Source organism: Trachurus trachurus (assembly GCF_905171665.1).
Source record: "Trachurus trachurus genome assembly, chromosome: 14".
Classification (NCBI taxonomy): Eukaryota; Metazoa; Chordata; class Actinopteri; order Carangiformes; family Carangidae; genus Trachurus; species Trachurus trachurus.
The window spans coordinates 13605392-13624758 of record NC_139903.1 but is presented as its reverse complement, the minus strand read 5'-3'; the positions used below and the strand labels follow the sequence as shown (position 1 = coordinate 13624758).

At 41.2% G+C, this 19367-nt stretch overlaps 1 protein-coding gene across 2 annotated transcripts; it reads right to left on the bottom strand.

The window, feature by feature from the left end:
• Positions 1 to 2413: 2413 nt before the first annotated feature.
• Positions 2414 to 7436, bottom strand: LOC310997680 (transgelin-like). 2 transcript variants are annotated; one of them, XM_083987467.1, is made up of 5 exons: positions 7255 to 7436; positions 3349 to 3535; positions 3082 to 3253; positions 2844 to 2946; positions 2414 to 2718 (listed from the first exon to the last, which is right to left on the bottom strand). In XM_083987467.1, the coding sequence occupies exons 2-5, from the start codon at positions 3526 to 3528 to the stop codon at positions 2565 to 2567; spliced, it is 609 nt and encodes a 202-aa protein (XP_083843593.1). In that variant the 5' UTR covers positions 3529 to 3535; positions 7255 to 7436; the 3' UTR covers positions 2414 to 2564. The 2 variants fall into 2 exon arrangements, with proteins under 2 accessions (XP_083843593.1, XP_083843594.1); XM_083987468.1 differs by lacking the exon at positions 7255 to 7436 and adding an exon at positions 4440 to 4468.
• Positions 7437 to 19367: the final 11931 nt, after the last annotated feature.

Below are 19367 nucleotides of genomic sequence, written 5' to 3'. Positions count from 1 at the left end.
TTAAGAACTGAATCTATTACAATTTGCTCTGCTTTACTCAAGTAGTCGGACCAGCTTTGAACATTTCATGAATTATATTTGTGTCTTGAGCACACAGCCGACAGTGTGTCAGTGAGGCGTGGCAAACAGCAGGAAGGAATCAAGAGTCCTCTTATAAAAGTGTCTTCTGAGCACGTTATGGTCATGAACCCTTGAGATAAACTAGTGCTGATGTATTGAGTATAATGTGAAACGCTAAGAGCTCACTTGCGCCAAAGCAAACCAGTCTGCTGGTGCTAAAATAAATATTAGTGTTGAAATAATAAATACTTTCTGGCAGTTCTAATTATCTAAACGACAGCTGAGATGGCAGCTGCTGTCCCGTAGAGACTAATGTGCTGAGGCTCGTCAACACTACAGTTTTAAAATTAAAGACATTATTCAAAAAAAGCTTTATGATTATATCAAAAGGGAAGTCGTTTCTGTATAAAGTCTTTCTGAACTGTTTACTGAACATGTTTGGCTGCACGGTGATCAAGCATGTCATAGATGCAGTTTGCAGTTTTCTTATGCTCCAAGTGAAAATAATGGATGAGAAAAATAAAAATGACAGAATGAAACATAAGAATATTGCACCTCGTCGACAAACTGCATATTTACTGTATTACTTTCATTTGCTTTAATCATTGCTTGTTTCTCTTGAATACACAATATTATATTTTAGTCTTGTGTGTCAACTGTGCATACATAGCTTCCTGTTATCAGACAATGAGTAAGAAGGAAGAGGAAAAGGAAGTCTTTTTGTTTGTCCTCGCTTTGCAATGATCAGTCCTTTTTTGGAGCTCTCTGCTTTCTTAAATCCTGTTCAGTCCTGACCAGTACTCTTTCTGACCCGGACCACCTTAATCTCCTGTGCCTGACTCCTTTAGGACATTTCTTGTCTTCCCATTTCCTACTCTTTTTTTTTTTTTTTTTTTTTTTTACAAGTACCTCTCCCTCTCCTAGCCGTTGTCTCTCTATTATCTCTTTCTCTCATCAAATCTAACTTTTTCTTTTACAATCCTCTCTCCCTCCTGCTTTTCTTCTCTATCTCTGCACTTTTTCTGAGTCAGTTCATGCTGAACAGTTCAGCCTGTACTATAAAAAAAAAAGCAGCATAAACAAAACCTTGGCAGGGGATACAGATCGTCCTCTTCTGAATCCCCCCTTGTTTCTCTCACTCCATCCAACCAGAGAAAGCTCCACCAGAAAAATCCAGGTTTTATCCCCATCCTTCATCACTCCCACCGATCGTTTTTCTCCTCTCACCTTTGGGCAGATTGCCTTTTTTTTCTTTTATTTGCAGACTTTATCACAGCCTCTTATCTGTGTGGAGCACAGCTCAGGTTTAAAGCAAACAAAAGTAGGTGTAAGGCTACAGTTACCTGTAGAAATCTGATGGTTGCCAAGTGCAAAACATGAATCCATGTCTTTTACTGTTTACCTGGTGCCATGTTATCAAGAAGGGCTCAGCACAGTGTGTGATCAATAGCATCATCAACAAAGCTCTTAGTCAATCTATTCATCACACAAGAGGCTTAGTTACAGTAAAACCAAACTTTATTTCAATATCGTCCATTAACCTCTAAAAGAAAAGGGTCCAACATCAATTAGAAATGAGTTAACAGACTGTGTTATGGAGCAGGTAAAACACACACAACTTTTTTTTTCTTTTAAAAAAAAAACATTTTAGGCAGTTCATTTTCTAAACTAAACATGTGGGTTTGCTTTGACTTCAAATTTTGTTCTAATTAATTAATTAATTAACTCTAAACCACAGCACTCCTTCCAGGCTGCTACTTGTTTCAGTTCACTCCAGTAGCTACTCAGACTTCATCATAGGCTACTCATCACTGAATAATTGATCTTTGGCATTCATGTTTGAGGACACCCTGACGCCCAAGAATTGCTACAGCTACTCCGGCAGCTTGGTGAAACACAAACAGAGGCACCGTGAAAAATAAATATGGATTTGATTATTTCATGCGTCAAAAGTTTTTGAAATCTCAAATGTCTGAGTGTCTTTGAATGCACCAACAGCAAGAGTTATGAAAAGACTTCCTGAATGCATTACCCTGTTTCAGCCTGTTGCTTTTTTATAGTGCAGGTAGCTACTGAAATGAACTGAAACCACTAAATGGCTGGAAAGTAAGACTTCTAAAATCTTATGGTTGAAAAAAAAGCACATTTGATGTTAAGGTTATGAGTTAAAACGTGCCAAACAACTGGAATGATTCTTAATGGGGAAAAAAAAGTATTATTTACAAGGTGGCCTAACAGAGTGTAGTTTTAACAAATACTATGTAAAATGCTCTGTTTTATTGTCTATTCTCTATTTCTGTGTGTTTCCTCAACATAGAGTGTGTCGTGTCGGTGCACATGTTCTCGTTGGTCCCTGTTCTGGTCCAGTTTTGTCTTGAATGCAGTCAGGTCACATTCTTCCTAATGGTCAAGGTAAGAGTCAGAGATTTTCCATCCTCGCTGACTGGCCGAAGAGAGGACAGGGGGAGGACGGTTCTGGGGGAGCGTTTAACTACCGTTCAGGTTCAAGGGTTGTTGTTGATAATCTGCCGGGGTCGTCCGTAACCCGTCATGCCGGCTTGAGATGCTCCTTTGTTTGTTCCCATTTGCAGGCCGATGACATTTCTGCCTTCGGTCAGCTGTTCTTCTGAGAAGTCTCTCCTGTTCTCTTGGGCTTTCCTGCACACACACACACACAAACACACAGCTCGGTCCAACATGTCCTCTCTCTGAGCCCTGAGATGAAACCTCCTTTATTTCGACATACTAGTTCCAATATGAGGGAGGGGGATTTCCATACTCACTTATGGAACCAGCTGGGGTCTCCTTTGTAATTCCCGTCATCCTTTGTGACTGCCAAACTACCCAGAGCCATCAGGGTCCTCTGGACAGCAGCCAGGTCTTTGCCTGAAGACATGCAACAATTTCAAATGAATAGAGTCCACACAAACGTCCAGGGACGAGGCGCCTACTCTCCACCCCCCACTTCCTCATTTATAATTGTAATGACAAGACTCAGATGAGTTCTGCAGGTTCTCTTACCTTCATAGAGGTCTACAGTCTGGAACATGTCCGTTTTGGTGACTCCATAGTTTTCCGCAGCTTTGAGGAACATGGAGATTTGCTCCATCTGCTTAAACGCCATGCCAGAGCTCTTGATGCTCTTGATTGGCCTGTTGGCTCCATGCAGGCTGTTGATGAGTTCACACAGCATCTACAGGTACACAGCAGGAGCAGATCTGTCTAAATACACGCTCCAAAATGCAAGTTATGATGCTATAAAAAGACAGAAATCAATCCAAAACTCACGCATCCGTCCTTCAGCCAGTTTTGGAAGCCCATCTTTCCCGCCTCAGGTTGGCCGACGCCAGAGCCGCACTGAGCCATGATCCACTGCACCAGCCGTTCCTCCAGTTCCGGGTCGTATTTCTTATCAATCTTGCTCTGAACCTCGCGGCTCAAACCGTAGGCAGGACCTTTGTTTGCCATGCTGATCCTGTTTGGGAGGGAAAGTTGGCGTAAGATAGGCAAGTAGCTCAGCAAACTTTCCTCCCTGGCAGCCTATTATGATCTTTTCAATGTGGATATTTAATGGATGTTACGACATTCACATTGAAATCCCTAACCCTGCACACACCCACGGTCCTGGCCAGTAGTCAGAGCAAATACAAGTTTAGTCGCTCTCTTCCTGATGTGAGTGAAATGTGTTGTGCTCAGTTGTGTGCTCTGATGTTTTGTGGGGATTAGGTTCCTGTTCATTTCAGACTTTCAGAATGAGTAAGAGATGAGAAAAGAGGCGGATTTACTGTACAAACTGTGGTAAGGTGGGGTTAAGAACTAGGTTTTTAGCCAAGGTTACGGTAGGTGCATGTGGTGTTGGTGGTTACCAGATCTGGTTCAGAGTTAGGTGAGAATATTAGAGAAGTTCATAACCGTGAAAGGTGAGATATGAGGCAAATTAGCTTAATTTAACACAGAGACCACCAGGAATAAGGGGAAACAGTTAGCTAACTCTAAATTAACATGTTATATCCATTAAGTGTTATAGTTTTGCATGAATTTGATAAGGTTAGTAAACTTTGCAGATGCTTGTTAGTGTTTTTTTTTAATTTAACTTAAGATTCAACAGACAGATATACAATCTTTTCATCAGGCCTAACTCTCCACCATGAAAGCTCCCTCCACCCACCCACCCACCACTAGTTTAAGGCTAGAATCAGTCAAGGACAGTCGTCAATGAAGAGTCAAGGACAGAGATACTGAAATGCACATGTGTGTCTGCCTCTCTAAAATACAGCAGCCCACAATGAATCATCTGCTTCCTTAATCTTAATGATATAACGTGGCCATTTTCTCACGTAATTTAATATTTTGCACATGGAAAAAAAAAAGGGACATACCAAAATGTCTGGAGGAATTACACTCCCGCTGTTCACTGTAAGAAATTATGGATGGGCTGTGTCACTTATTAATGCAGTATGAGTTTCCTGCTAGCTGCAGCCCCCCTCCCTGCATCCTGTTTGCTCATTCGGCTGTCACTTCCTTCCTCCCGCCCTGACAAAGGTAGCTATGTGTATACAGGACTCTAAACAAAACAACACATTGCTGCTCGCCATGGCAACGACCTTTAAGCAAACAATCCCATCAAGTCTGTTAAACAGTGAAAGCCTGGGATGGGGACGCCTTAATAACCTCCATGATGCGGTTATTGCTTCGACTGATCAGAATCACTTAGTTACACATTCCTGTGACATTTGCGAATGTCTAGGAAAGCAGATTACATATGAAGATGTTTACCGCTGATTGGACAAGTAGATAAGTCCCGCTGCGTTTCATTTTCTTCACTTCCTGCCCCGAGTACATGCACATATTTCATACAGTATGTTATGTCTTCTGCAAATATAGAGAAAATGTATAATTTTTGCACCGTAAAAGACAAACTATTTTTGGAAACACCATGTAGGATTGCGTGCATCCATGCAAACCGCATTAAACGCAGGCCATAGAGTACATTTGTCCCTCCAGGCCAAAATGGCACACCTACTACATCCCTTGCAAAACAGAGGCTTGTCAGTCTTACACAATATGTGTTGATAGTTTGACAAATCATCACTGTCTCGCAGCTTCACACTGCAGCCCTAGCTGCCATAGATCACACTTGTGTCTCTGTTTATTGTCTGAGGTTGCACTGGTTATGTAGGCATGTGGATGAGAAGCGTCTTCCTGTCCATTAAGTCGTTCCAAATCCAGTTTGTTGCGGCAACAGGAGCGAAGTAAATATCCAAGAAGAACTCTTGAGCAGTCTCTGTCTCAATCAGAGGAGTTGTGTTTGTGGTGCGGTGGCGTGGCCAGAGAACGTCTAGCAGCTGCAAACATCAGGACTTATCTCTGCATGCAGCGAACAGAGAGGGATGATGAAGTCAAGAGTCTGCTCCTTCAGATTAACCCTGAGGCTGACCTGCACTTTGAGCTCTGAGCGACACATGTAAACCACTGACAGGATGTCACAAGATGAAGTCATGCCTCTGTCTCTTGGCCAATTCTAGGGCTGATTTTGTGAAGTGGCCTCCGAACAGATGCATCTGGACCTGGAGCTGAGAGGGACTGGGCCACCAACGCTCTTTAGAAATTAACGGGGAGCGGCCTGGTAGTTTCTGGAAACATCTTGTAATCATAAGAGTCACAGCTACTCGCCACAAAAAGCAGGAGGGCGATAATGGGTGTGGGCTGCTGAGGTTACTGAGGTTACTGGAGTGATTTCTATCGTGCAAACATGCTCTATCAATGTATTTCACCTTGGCCATGTTCAGTCCTGTAGTCGTTGAATTACATAATTTGCATTTTACATTGTCTCATACAAAGTCTGACTGTTCAGCTGGTATTTGTTTCAAGTCAAACCATCTCAGCCACCGACCAGTACTTTTTTTATTTCAATACTTTTATCATTCAAGCAACAGTAAATAGAAAATACAGCTGCGTGACTTAGTTTCTACAACCTTGAGTGGCCCAGGAGTCTGAGCACACATGGGCTTTCCCCTCAACACTCTGCTGCGACACATTTTAATAATTACATTCAAACTGCTTCTCTGAGAAAACCCTCTCCTTTTACATTCATTCACTGATCAGCTCTCGTGCGCAGTTTGAGAGTTAAGTGTCTTACTCAGATGCGACTCCAGTTGTTACTGTTATATTAATCATTCACATCCCACGCCCAGATTCTTCTACTTCTTCTGTATCATTGCAATTGACGGAGACGTCCGTTACAAGATGTTTCACATCTTGCATGCTGTTGCTGTTGCATAAAACTACGTCATCAGCCGTTATTCCTTTTTTTTTTTTTTTTTTTTTTTTTTTTTTACAGTTTAACACTGTCTCAACTCACTTCTCAGATCAAGAAAAGATGAAAAAGTTGCTCTGAAACTGTCTGTGATATGAACAAACTGGACCTAAAAGTGGTAGTTCACACGATTATATTTACCAGAGTATATGACCATGTTTCCCCTTAGTCTGCAAAGACCTGAGCTGCTGCTGAGCCACGCTGTTATTTCAGTGCTCTTTGGTTTACCTTGTCAGTCAGGATAGCAGGAGCAGCCCCACCGCTTAAAGTCAGTTTTTAACCCATGTCACAGTCAGAAGCACAAGCTTGCACATAAAACTTAACGTTGGTCCATAAATGTCACAACACGTGCTACAGACACATGCAGAGTTTTACTGCCGTATCCTGAACAGACTGGTGTTCAGAGCATAAATTACAGTGAAAATGACATGTTATTAGACAGCACAGGCTACATGCTGAAGAGTCTCTGATGTGAGATTTGTCAGAGGCTGAAACTGTGAGGCCTCACATTTTGCTGCAGGCACTTGTGAAGGGAGCTGTGAGCCGAGAGGTAGATAAGAGGGAGGATTTCATAACACAAGAATTTACAGACTGGTGGATCACTCACTCAGAGGCTACAGTATCTACTCCACTCACACACACAAAGAGCTAAACTTTAACCAAGCGTTTAGCCTGTTTAGTCTGTGCATGATCAAACCTGAGCAAGAGAGAAGGAGCCAGGAAACAAGGGCGGGGTGTGTGATACATTATACTTGTTTTTTTCCTCATGTTTCCTGCACAGTTAAACCCACAAGCTCCACAAAACTGCAAAAACATCTTTTCCCCCACCAGTGTAGAAGCTAGAAAACTGTGAAGTCTGTAGAGAAGTGTTTACTTACTTTGTGTGTAGTAGCTTTCAGGTGAGCACAGGTGTGTCTGAGCTTGAGTCGCTGTGATCCCGCTCTTCTTCTTCTTCTTCTTCGTCAAAACTCAGTGCAGAGTGCACTGTAGAGGAGTGCCAGAATAAATACAGCAAAGAACCTTGTCTGAATTATATGACTTCACCAGGTTCAACAGAAAGAGGGAGCAAGAGAGAGAAACGCCTTCAGGTCCTCTTATTTCACTCCACGGCCCGCCCCTTTCCCTTTTCTCCTTTTCCTCACTCAAATTGTAATTCCTTATTTAGGAGAAGGAAGGAAAGGAAAAAGAGGCCATGTGACTGAGGAGAGTTTTGGTGTGGTCACTGAAAAGAATTCTCCAAATTTCTCCCTCTACCGCTAAAGAACAAGACAGGATTAGGAGGAAAGGAGGGAGGGATGATGATAAAAATCCTCGAGAACAGTGAAGTTTGTAGGAGCACAGGAAGGGAGTTGTAGTAATTAGAGAACAGTGAAGCACATGTGGGAGATAATTTATTGCCTTAATTCAAACGGGTGATGTTTGCGGTCGATCAAATCTGTCTGAAACTGAAACAGGCGGCAGGCAGCTGTGGAATGTAAATCCCCCCCCTCTCCGTCTCTGTTGAGCTTCACGTCAAAGCACAATGAAGAGGAAGGAAAAAGCACAGGTCATAACACACACCGCACAGACATTTTTCCAAATGGGTGAAATTGTAAAAGTTGTGACAAATGCGAGCGATTCCAGCATAGCCCTTGTGCACAGTTTCACACACACACACACATGCATTCATCAGGTTCCTATGACAGCAAGTTGAGACATGTCATGTCAGCCCTGTTGACAGCAACAAGTCAGGACCTGGCAGCACTTTGAGATGAAGCCATGACATCAGACAAGATAACACTGTGGGGACGACTAGGCAACGCATGAAGTCATCAGACATCAGACAGCAAACTGTAGGCGTTCAAAACTACTGGGAAACGTTAATGTCATCAATGTTTTGTGTAATTCCAGCAGGGGTAACTAGCCACCAGCACGTCCACTGGGTTAATGAACACAACCTGAATGTGGTTTTTCTGCAGAAGAGCATTTCCTCTTTCATGCGAATGCTGTGGCTAAATGAAAGTTCAGCCGCCGCAGTTACTGGGACTAACGTATATGATTGGATTTTCATTCATATAGAGCATAAATAGATTAGATCAAAATAACACAACATGAAGAATAACAAGGGCATATGTTGATGTCTTTATTCACTTTTTTTTTAATCTGTGTCCTCTTTTTTGTATGGGAGATTAAAAATGAAGAAGTGCATGGGAGCAGTGCACCTTCAAGGTTTCCTGAATAGAAAGACTGACATAAAATCAAAGAACAAACTGAAGACAATGAGTCAACTAAATCAATATATGTAACAAGGTTCGTAGAGTCAGGGTGAAGGTCCTGTCTGTGTGTGATTCATAAGTCACTGTCTCACCTGATTTCTTAAAATGTTCCTGCCAGATAAAACATGTCTGACTCTGACCCAAAGAAAGAACAGAATAGAAAATGTTTGCACAGCTGAAAATAACGATCCTGACAAAAAAAAAAAGGATTGCCTTTCCATAATATTTCTTTGTATGGGCTTTTATAAATTTAGACATTTCAAATCTTCCATATTTTAGACTTAAGCCTTTTTAATCAACCCCAGTTTTTGTCTGCTTTTCTCCTTAAGGATCAGTTAATATTCTCCACAGGTCCTTTTCTTTTCTTTTTTTTAATACCAGAAGTCATTTGATTTATACTTTCAAGGTTGCTGTATGATTGAAGCTATACCCAACAATAACATGCATTTACTGTATTCACACTGTTATTTGAACCCAAGGCTTGTGCTTGTAACGGAGTATTATTGCACTCTGGTATTACTGGTTTTCATGGTGGGTGGGGAGTCAGAGGGGTGTGACTTGGAGGAAAGTTGATGTTTAACCAGATGATAGATAGCTGTGTGTGTCTGTGTGTGTGTCTGTGTGTGTTTGTAGGTGTGTGTGTTCATGCGTGCGTGGGAATATGGGAAACATTATCCAACAAACCTGTAAATGGTGAAGATTCATACAGATGAAAAATTCCACATGTGAGTGAGCTCTGATTGAGGAGAAAGCACACTCAACATTTCTTTGTTTTTCAGTCTGAGAATTTGTTTGTGCTGAAGTGATGACTCATCTTTTTTTTCACCAGGCCTGAACTTGATGGTGTGATGCCATAGCAAAAAAGAAAAAGAAAAAAGAAAACAACTTTTTGTTTTTTCTTGTGTTTAATTTCCAAAATGCTGTGCAGGGAGGTAGAAATTCAGCTTGTATCTGCAGCCACTTCAGCCAACGATCAGCCCCCCTGTGACTCTCTACGTGCTGTTTCTGCACCACAGCAACATCTGGTGGCTCAGCCAGCTGCTGACATCCACCCGTCGCCTCCTCCTCCTCCTCCTCCTCCTCTGTGGTGTGGCAACTGAACTCCAACTGCAACCGCGCGCACAAGCAAGCATGCAACGTGTTAAATGTGATTCTGTTCAGTGGGAGGACACACGTTGACATATTATACCCACTGTCCTCCAGACTCAGCCTCATCCTGAGAAGACACTTAGCAGATTTAATTTTATTTTCATGTAGATGGACACACCGCTGGGTGTTGATGGCCCTGCTGAGAGCTGCTAATTGAAAAAGAGCTGCCTGGTGGACACAGAGCTGTGATGTCATCAGGGTGTAAAATCTGAAGCTGTTACACAGAAAAACCAACTTAACAGATGGAGAAGGATAAGTGAACACCGAGGGAGACCACTAAAGAAAAGAGGAGGGGATTTTTGTTTTGTTTTCTGCCTCAGAATGAATAATTCAACTACAAACCTATTTCAGGTCCAAAACCCAAAACAATACGCGATGGTCGATGAATGCTGTCTCGGTGCTGTCTGACTTTTAGAGAGTTATACATATTTAATAACACATGTAGAGCGGGCCATCTGTGGTCACACAATAAATAAATAAATAAAGAGATTTCAGTCATGCTGACAACTCCAGGGACGGTCCATCACTTTGTTCCAGTCTGAAAATATCTCAACAACTGTTGGTGCAGATATTATTTACAACCCTGAGGATGAAGAGCACCAGTTTAGATGATGCTCTAATGTTGCGTTCTTGTTTGTGAACTGTTAGTTTGTTATTGTGTCTTGCGTAATTATTTTTTGTTGATGTTGGTGTTGCTGCTTAACGTTGCTTCGGTTTTGTCTGTAGCATTTGGCTTTGAGCTGAGTTTATGTGCCTGTGGAGTTTTGCATAGTTTTCTGCCTTTTAATCTTTATTCAGATTTAGCCTTTTAATTCTTGAATGTATTATTTGTATGTCAATAACTAGATCATTTTATTCTCTTTTAGGGTGACTATACTCAACATCAGTAGCCTACAGGGACAGCAGATGTAGCCTTTTGGCTAATTCTGGCATTTGTTAAAAAATAATGTGCATTGTCCCTGATTATTAAACCTTTAAATAAATAAATAAAATTCTGGGTGGATTATTATCACATCTGATTCATCAACTGAAGGAAATCCCATCAACCTCAGCAGTTGCTATCATGCTAACATGCTAAGATGAACATGGTAAACGAAGTCGAAACAGTTTTAATAAAAGCAACTTTGATTTATTTGCCCTTGACTTTATATTAGTGTACATTTTATCAGCTGGAATTAACCTTAGTCTTTTTTCAGTCAACCTTAACCTATCTGTCTGTAAAAACATGTTTTGAACATTTTAATCTTTACGACACAGAGAAGAAAAAAAAATCTGATTTCATCCGAAAGAATCTCTATCTCTAAAGAAAATAAAAAAGGCAGGTTGTATGAATGTAGCTTCCTCATCCAAATAATAGGCTATATATGCCATATGTGTCCCTACCGTATAGGCTGCTTGAATCATACTTACATCCCAAATATGTGCATATATATTGGAAATGTCTATATGATTTGGTATGATATGATGCAACCATATATGATAGTGAAATTTATTTAATTTGTACATGTAAATGTATATGACACTGTACTAATTTCTAATAGGTTACATATATATATTACTTTATTTTATAGGCCAAATACAGAAATATAACATATGTAGCCTACATATTACATTTGTGTGTGGGTAGAACGGGTGTCTGAGCTGATATGTTATTAGCAATACAGTACATCCAGACATGAAAGAGGATAAAACAACATCAGCAAATGTGGTGCAATATAATTCATAAAATATGATTCTGTCTTTGAGAATCCAGAAAAGATTAACCCACGCATGAGAGATGTATTCATTTGTAAAGAGAAGAGATTTAGTTACAGTTGTTGTTCGACTATCTCATCTTTGCTATTGCTAGACTATTTTTAATAACAAAATGAACATTGCCTTTAAATTACATTATGTTAGTTTTTTTTTGTGTGCTTGTTTCACTCTCCAGTTAAAATCATAAAATCTTGATTTTTGGAGCCAATCCAAGGATGCTGCTTAATCTTTTAATCCTTGATAATATATTGGCTTTATCCAATGTACTGGGCATGGGACCGAGTCCTGATTATGTTTTCAGATTTCCATAATGGCTCCTGTGAAAAACTAAATGCTAATGAAATTGTGAACTGTAGGTCCTCGAAACTGGGTCCCTGAGTAGTAAGTTGTAAGGGATTTTTTTTTCAGTTTTCCTTTATTTACTTTTTCCAGAACATTTCATGCATACAAGATGTCATTCTGTTCTTGTCATCAGGGACATAAAATGAAGAAAAAAAGAAGGAAAAAAAGGGGGAAAAAGAAAACAACCATCAGGACGGATGATGAAGAAAAGCTCACATGTACAATGTTGTATTAATAAATGGACATTTGGAACCATATGTGCCGGATCTCCTCTTTATCCAGACATGTGATGCTTGCAGCCACAGATCAGAGGTAAGTGAGCGGTGGGAGGTGTGATGATGAGACATGTGGATGAATAAAGAAGTCTAGATTAAGACTGCGGGTGGTTCAGCAGTGTCTGACCCTTTGGGACAAAATACCTGAGGGACACAGCAGGAGACATCTATTTAAAGTCCTTACTTATTCACAAAACCTTTTCCCCATTTCAAACCGTGCCAGGCGGCCACTGTACAGTATTATTTACACTGTCTCTCCTTTTACAAGAATAATGATTAGGCTACACATTAATGTCATCTTTGAAAATACTGTGGCGTTTGATCTGAGAGGAATAACATCTGTACACTGTGACCTCAGTACAAGAGAAACTCCATGAACCTGATTTTCACATGTGAGGAGTCGGACTGCAGTGTGGGGGTTGTTCCTCCGTGAGGCGCTGTGTTTCAGTGTAATAATGCCCACTGAACGCGCTGTTCACTGTGCTGACACTCAGCCTCTACACTGTGACCCCTAAATGTCCATATAAATCTTCTGCTCTCCACCTTCCCCCTCTAATAATGCTATGAGACAGCAGCCAGCTGTGCAGAAAGAGAAGGGCCTGCCCTGCGATGGATGTGTTCATGGTTGAGATGTTGTGTTTATAAACACTCAAAACAGTAATTTTCTCTAATTACTTGATTACATTTGCGTCCAAATCAGATAATTGCACCCTCTCTTCTTTAGAAATATGACTGCATGCCTTGTTTGTTTGTTTTTTTTTGTTTTTTTTAAATATCCCATTTTGAACCTGCACTGGAAAAATCTGCATCCTCTGCTGTTCTGCTACTTGACTTCACTGCACACTGCTGATGGATGCCAACTACATGCTATCTGGTGAAATTACGAAATAAGATTAGACTTCTCCTTAATTTATGTGACCTCTGCTTATTGATCCAGGAGGCAGAGGTGCATAGGTGGGGGATGGGTGCAGAAAGAGGGGAAAACTGTGAGCCAAGGGTGCACGCCACGGCCAACCCTGTTTACACCAACGCTCTTCAGTGTGTGTGTGTGTGTGTGTGTGTGTGTGTGTGTGTGTGTGTGTGTGTGTGTGTGTGTGGTACAGTTAAACGTGGAGTACTCAGGGCATTGTGTGCATTGCTGCATCCACCTCTGTGCTGGTTTGCTGGATCCCTCTGTTTCTAATCGGATCACATACACACAATGTGGAAAAACAGAGGCCACTGAGTGTTTTTCATCAAATAATAATAAAAGCAAAACACTCTTTTTTTTATTTTTATGCAGCCAAATGATATTAAATGTCTTTGAGTTGTTGTTCATATAACTCTGTCCCGGATGCAGTGGATGATGTTAATCCATGCTACAGTATATCCGGCCATCGGGGGGAACCTGGTCTATTAATAGAGAGTTTTAAATTTGCTAGTGGCCTTTTCTTGCTAAATCACCACCTCAGGAGACAGGACCACTGAGACAGATGCAGACATCTGCTCAGCTCAGGTAGAGAAGCCTGACTGTGTCGTACCGACACTAAGTATTTCCTCCAGAGCTTTTTAAACTGCCTGTATAACTATGATGGTTTCAGCATTATAGCAGGATTAGCTTTCCTGCGATTTAACAGCCGACGTCAGAGCAAGGCAGGACCAGATAAATAAAAAACAACACCTCACGACTCCACCTCTTCTCACATCATGAGGGATTTTCATGTCACAAACAGGAGGTCACACAAACAGAGTCTCTGGTGTCCACACTTGCTGAGTTTTTAACTGTGTCTATTTTGGGCTCCCAGTGGAGGATTAAATGTTCTTAAGCAGGATCTTTCAAGATAGGTGGGGATTGGTTTTTATGTGCGTGTGCATGTTCACACATCATTCGTCAGCTGAAGATATTTTTAATTTTCAACTGCTATGTGGAGAAACTCTGACTTATAAGCTGCATTACAGTCTTAATCTGTTTTTTATTTTATTTTGTATGTATCAGCATCTAACACATTCAGTATTGGTTTTATTTCCCTTTAGCAGAATACAGTCCTCAATTTGTAACTCAGATCATGAAAATTTCATTTAACCCCCTTTTCTAAATTACAAAAATATATCACAGAGTTGGTTGAGGGGTTGCAGAGTGTATTTCTGAAATACTGTCGGACATTGGTGAGCTATATACCGTACATATGATTTTCAAGGTGTCAGGCCAGCAACAGCAGACGTATAAAAGGAGGTAATGAAAGCTGGTGAGCTGTTTCGAGTCTCAATTTTTCGTCAGGGCTCACTTTAGAGAAAGCGCCAAAATCCCCTTTGGTGAGAGAAAGGGAGGAATCGAGGTCAAAAACAGTTTAGGAGAGAGAAGAGAGTGGGAGAGTGGGGCTTTTCTGAAATGCAGCAGAAGACTGGATTTTACTCTCCGCATCCTTGACAGATGCAGAAAAGTGAACATTGAAGAGAGGGAGAGGCAGTGTTTGATTCACGGGAGAGGCAGGTGGAAAAGCCCATGAAGATCTTTTGGATGAGGACAGAGAAGGTCAGACGGAGGCAGGAGGGCAGAATAAAAGATGAAGGTGGAGGAAGCAGTGGAAAAGGGAGAGAGAGAGGGAAGAAGTCATGGTGGAGGAGGAGGAGAGGACCAGATGGAGACAGAGAGAGAGGAAGGGCAGAGGGACTGTGCCAAGCAGGGATATCACGAAAGGAGACCGAGTCACTTGTGGAGAGCAGAATGGAGACTGACACAAATTGATGGTCCAAAACATTAAGAGGCTGGAAGCAGAGAAGGGCCCAGAGAGGAATAAGCCAACTCCAATTTCATCTTTATGAATGAGTGAACAGCCAGAGAGGGAGCTATCCAAGGAACACAGGAGAGGAATAATGAAATGATCCCTCTGATTGTGCTGTCTTATCACTGGGATAATAATGAATCAGCTGTGGAGGGAGGAAGGTTGCACGGCGAAATGAAAATTTGATGAGGATCTAAGAGTGAGTGAGTCTTAGACGATGCAAATGAATCAACATTGATCACAGATACAGTCAAAGTCGGCACAAAGTGAGATCAAATAGATCTGCACCTGTCCAGGCTCCCTGAGCTTTACACCCACAGAGACGACAGATCTGATGCACTGCATGCACTGTGGGTCGGATTTATGGAGACTGTGATCACACTTGTGTTTCAGAGATAAGATACCAAAATAAAAGTCACATCTGGTCGCTCCGTGAGTGACAAAACAATCTCCTAAAATAGACTTAAATAAGTGACACTGATGCCGATACTGTGTCTGCTCAAAGGACAAAGAGAAATCAAACTGATAAAGTAAAATCAATGTGTCAGGGGCTCCGATATCAGCATATACTCCACCAATGATGAAAGGAATTAGATTTTCCTCCTTCGTGCAAGTATCAGTATACTGACTCCTCTAAATGATGCAGATGCTGATATCGTCAAAATACTGGGGCTTCTGCAGTGTTTTGGAAAGGTTGGAAAGCTACCCAGGCTGCTGTGAGGTAGGACAAATATGAGGCAGCAAGAACAAATTTGAGAATGTAACCAAAATATCACAGCTGGATTGGGAAAAATAACAAACAACAGCAACAACAATAGGTTTTACAATTGAGATATGTGAGATTTGTAGCTGAAAGTGAAACAGATGAAGTGAAGTCATTTCTCTGCACAGTCTGATGTGTTTGTGGATCCCCTGCTTCTGACTCACAACACTGCAGACCAGCAGTTTGGATAATGAGTGTGCGGAGCCAAGAAGCTCAGATCTGACAGGACAAACACATCTGAGCTTTGATCAACTTGTGAAATACACACAAGGATCACAACAACAGCAATATAGGGATTCAACGTGATCCTGGAAGTGACCTGTTGTGATGTTTTTGTTTGTAATTTTTACATTTTGTATTTGAGTTTGTTTGGCTTTGCTGATGTTTCAATGTGAGTTAGGCAGCATGATTGTCTGACATGACGCAGACGCGATGTGTCATAGTGTTATGCTGCATAGATTCACCGCATACCCGCACACAAGCAGATTGGAAAAATGTTGCAGTTTTCATTTCATCCACGTTAGTGCAGAGCAGAAAAGAACATCGGTAAAAAAATTTTAAAAAAAGACACAGAAACTCCAGCTCTCCAGGCTCTTGATAAAAAAAAGAGTGGAAATGCATAAAGGAGAACTGAAAAACGATTATTGTACAACTCATAAATATATTCCCTAACTGAGCTGAAGCCAGAATATGGCTCATGTGTTCGTTTCCACCATCTTGCCCTTTCATATTCTGCTGGACAGTGCACACTTGTCTGTCTTAGATTAGGTAGTGCAGCAGGTCAGTGTGTGTTTTGGGGCATCTTGCTACCTTTGCGGTATACATCTTTTCTTCTGTTTCTCATTTGTGCTCATTGCGTGTCAGAGCACTCTGTGTTAACTTTCTTATTTGAATTCAAAATTCATAAACCTGCAGCGCCCCTAACCATTCCTGAGATTACACGCTGAGGTAAACCAGCCATTTGCATGGTTTAATGCATGAGTAAGCAGGGACGATGAACTCCTAAGTTGTAGGCTACTTATGCAATTTGCTATTCTTAACGGACTGCCCTGAATGCACCAATGTGGAGGTATGTGGGTGCTGAGTGACAGCCGGATTTATAGCGATGATCTCAGCTCCCAGCTTAGAAACACCTGCATATCTCCTCTTGTAGCAATCAAGTCGACTCTTACTCTGTTCAGGCCTGAACACCAGACACAGTAATACACTGTCAGCATATAATGTATTGTCATAAAGCTGAAGCGGAGAGAGTGGCAGGAGCCATAAAAGTTTCCTTTTAAACTCTGCCGTGCTGTGGCACTGCACTAATGGAAGGGCATGAAGTGCATTCATTTTATGTAAGCAGTCTGAATAAGTGCAGTAAAGACGCTATATGAAATAATTAATATTTTCTAATGTATTAAAGAGACCCAGAGGAGTTTGCTTTTGGTTATAAAAGAGTCTCATATTAAAGCAGAAGTAAGCGATCCGGTCGTTTTGGCTAACTTTCTGTCAGCCGATGGAGTTAGCAGTCCCCGCCCTCGTCCCTACGTCACCACATTCACGCGCATCCCTTGGCTGCACACACAGAGAGGACCGCCCCTTTATGCCGCTCTCTCCTCATTGGATAAAGGTTGTAGGATACAAGAAAAGTTTTCTCCTCGGCTTACAGCAGAGCAGAGTGACTGACTGACCCGTGTTTCAGACCAAACACTCTATATAAGTGATTGCTATATTGCTATAACTATTTAAGACTTATATTAACACAAACATTCAGCTTACTTCTGCTTTAATGTGGATGAACCTTCATTACCCACACTTGTTAATGGGTCCATTTTCGATAAATATATCGAAGGTTTTGTCTTTATAGTTATTTTGATATCATTATTTAGTGGTTGGCTCGCCCAGCATTTCCTAGTTTCGGTTTCCTGGACGCTGCCCGGCGGGTCATGGGAATAACGCCGCCGGATCGCCGTTTATGGTCCGATCTACGACGGTATCTGATCGTCTTCGAACTTTCGACTTTCATTCTTGATTAATGAAAACATTCTTGGCAAATGTTTTCGCTTTTGTCCGTCTTGCGCCGGTCAATTTCACCGTGTGCGTGGAGGCTCATGGGAAATGTAGTGTGAAAACTCCTTATAGTCCCTTTAAATAATATTAATTACTTGTAGTGAATCATGCAGCTAAGATGATTGATTTCATTTCTCATTCAATAATGTTCAGAAATACTTTTTAATTTATAAACTTTGAATAAAGTACTCTGCAGGTAGAAAACTCAGCGCTAAAAATGGCATTGGTTGCTATGCTCACTCCCAGAGTTTGAAATCAAATGGCAGATAACACTGTGATATTAAAGTGCTGCTTTGTAATTTAAGGCACCTATAGCTTCTGCTGCGTTACCCGTTTTTTCATCAGATTAGTGCGAGTGATGATTATATTATTACATCTGAAGGAATCTTACTGTCTGTACCTGTTATTTAATTCATACTCCTGCTGCAGTACCAGGGGGAAAATCCCAGCGCAGCGTGTTTCTAACTTTCACCAGGAATGAGTCTAAACTTGAACGTGTTCTGTGGGTTGACGAGCTGCTGTGGAGCGACAGCAGGAGACATGGTGCTGTGCTGTTTCTGCCCTTCAGTGTCTCTGGTGCTTAACATCATTACTGCCCTCCTGTCACCACAGCAACCGGCCTGTGGTGTGCGTGTTTGTGTGTGTGTTTGTGTGTATTTGTGCATGTGTGTGTGTGTGTGAGTGTGTGTGTGCTTGTTGATGTATACGACGTACATCACACACAGCAGTGAGTCAATCAGAGCTATCCTCATGTCAATAAGAACACAGTGTGGCATCTAAGTGAATGAAGAACCACAACAGGATTCATTACTTTACATCCTATCAGACAATCAACTTTATTAACACAACGCTCACTCCATCACCCTCGTCTCTCTTCCTCCTCTTCTTCTTCTTCTAGTCCCACTATGGCTTCTGTTGTTCTCCTCCAGGACACGGCCACACTGAGGGTTTAATAACACTAAAAGGTTTGCCGCCCCCACACCTCTCTCTTCTCTCCCCCGGTAACCTCACTCATTACTGAAATGATCAGGTCGGCTCCAACACTGAGAAACAACAGTGTGAGTATCACTGTGTTAAAGTTCTCAGGGTTAAATGTAGTTTCATTGAAAAAAAAAAAAGTCTTTCCTCTGGAGTTTTATGTCATGAAAGTGAACAGGTTAAATCTCTATAATTTAGCAGCAGAAACTCAGGGAGTGCTCTAATGTATCTCTCTGAGATGTATCGTTTCACTGTGTTCAATAATAAATGTTTCAGCAGATTTTTTTGAATCTGAGCAGCTGAGCGCAGTGCACTCTGCACTCTGGGTTGTTCACACCCACAGTCTGTTCTATACGTCATGAAAACTACAGTATATATGTCATGTAATAGTAATACTCCACTGTCATGTACAACACCAGTGGTGGAAAGTAAAGAAACACGTGTTACCAGAACTGTCTTTAAGTGCATTTACTTGTACTTAAGTTCAGTATTTCCTTTATCTCATTTTCTATAATTCAGCTCCACACTGAATTTTGAAATTTTATACTTTTATTCTCTCAACTTTATTCATGAGTTATAGTATCTTTGCTGATAAATATTTTACCCACCAAACATATGATGAACTTTTAAAATATGACATTTTTATTGCTTTACAGTAAC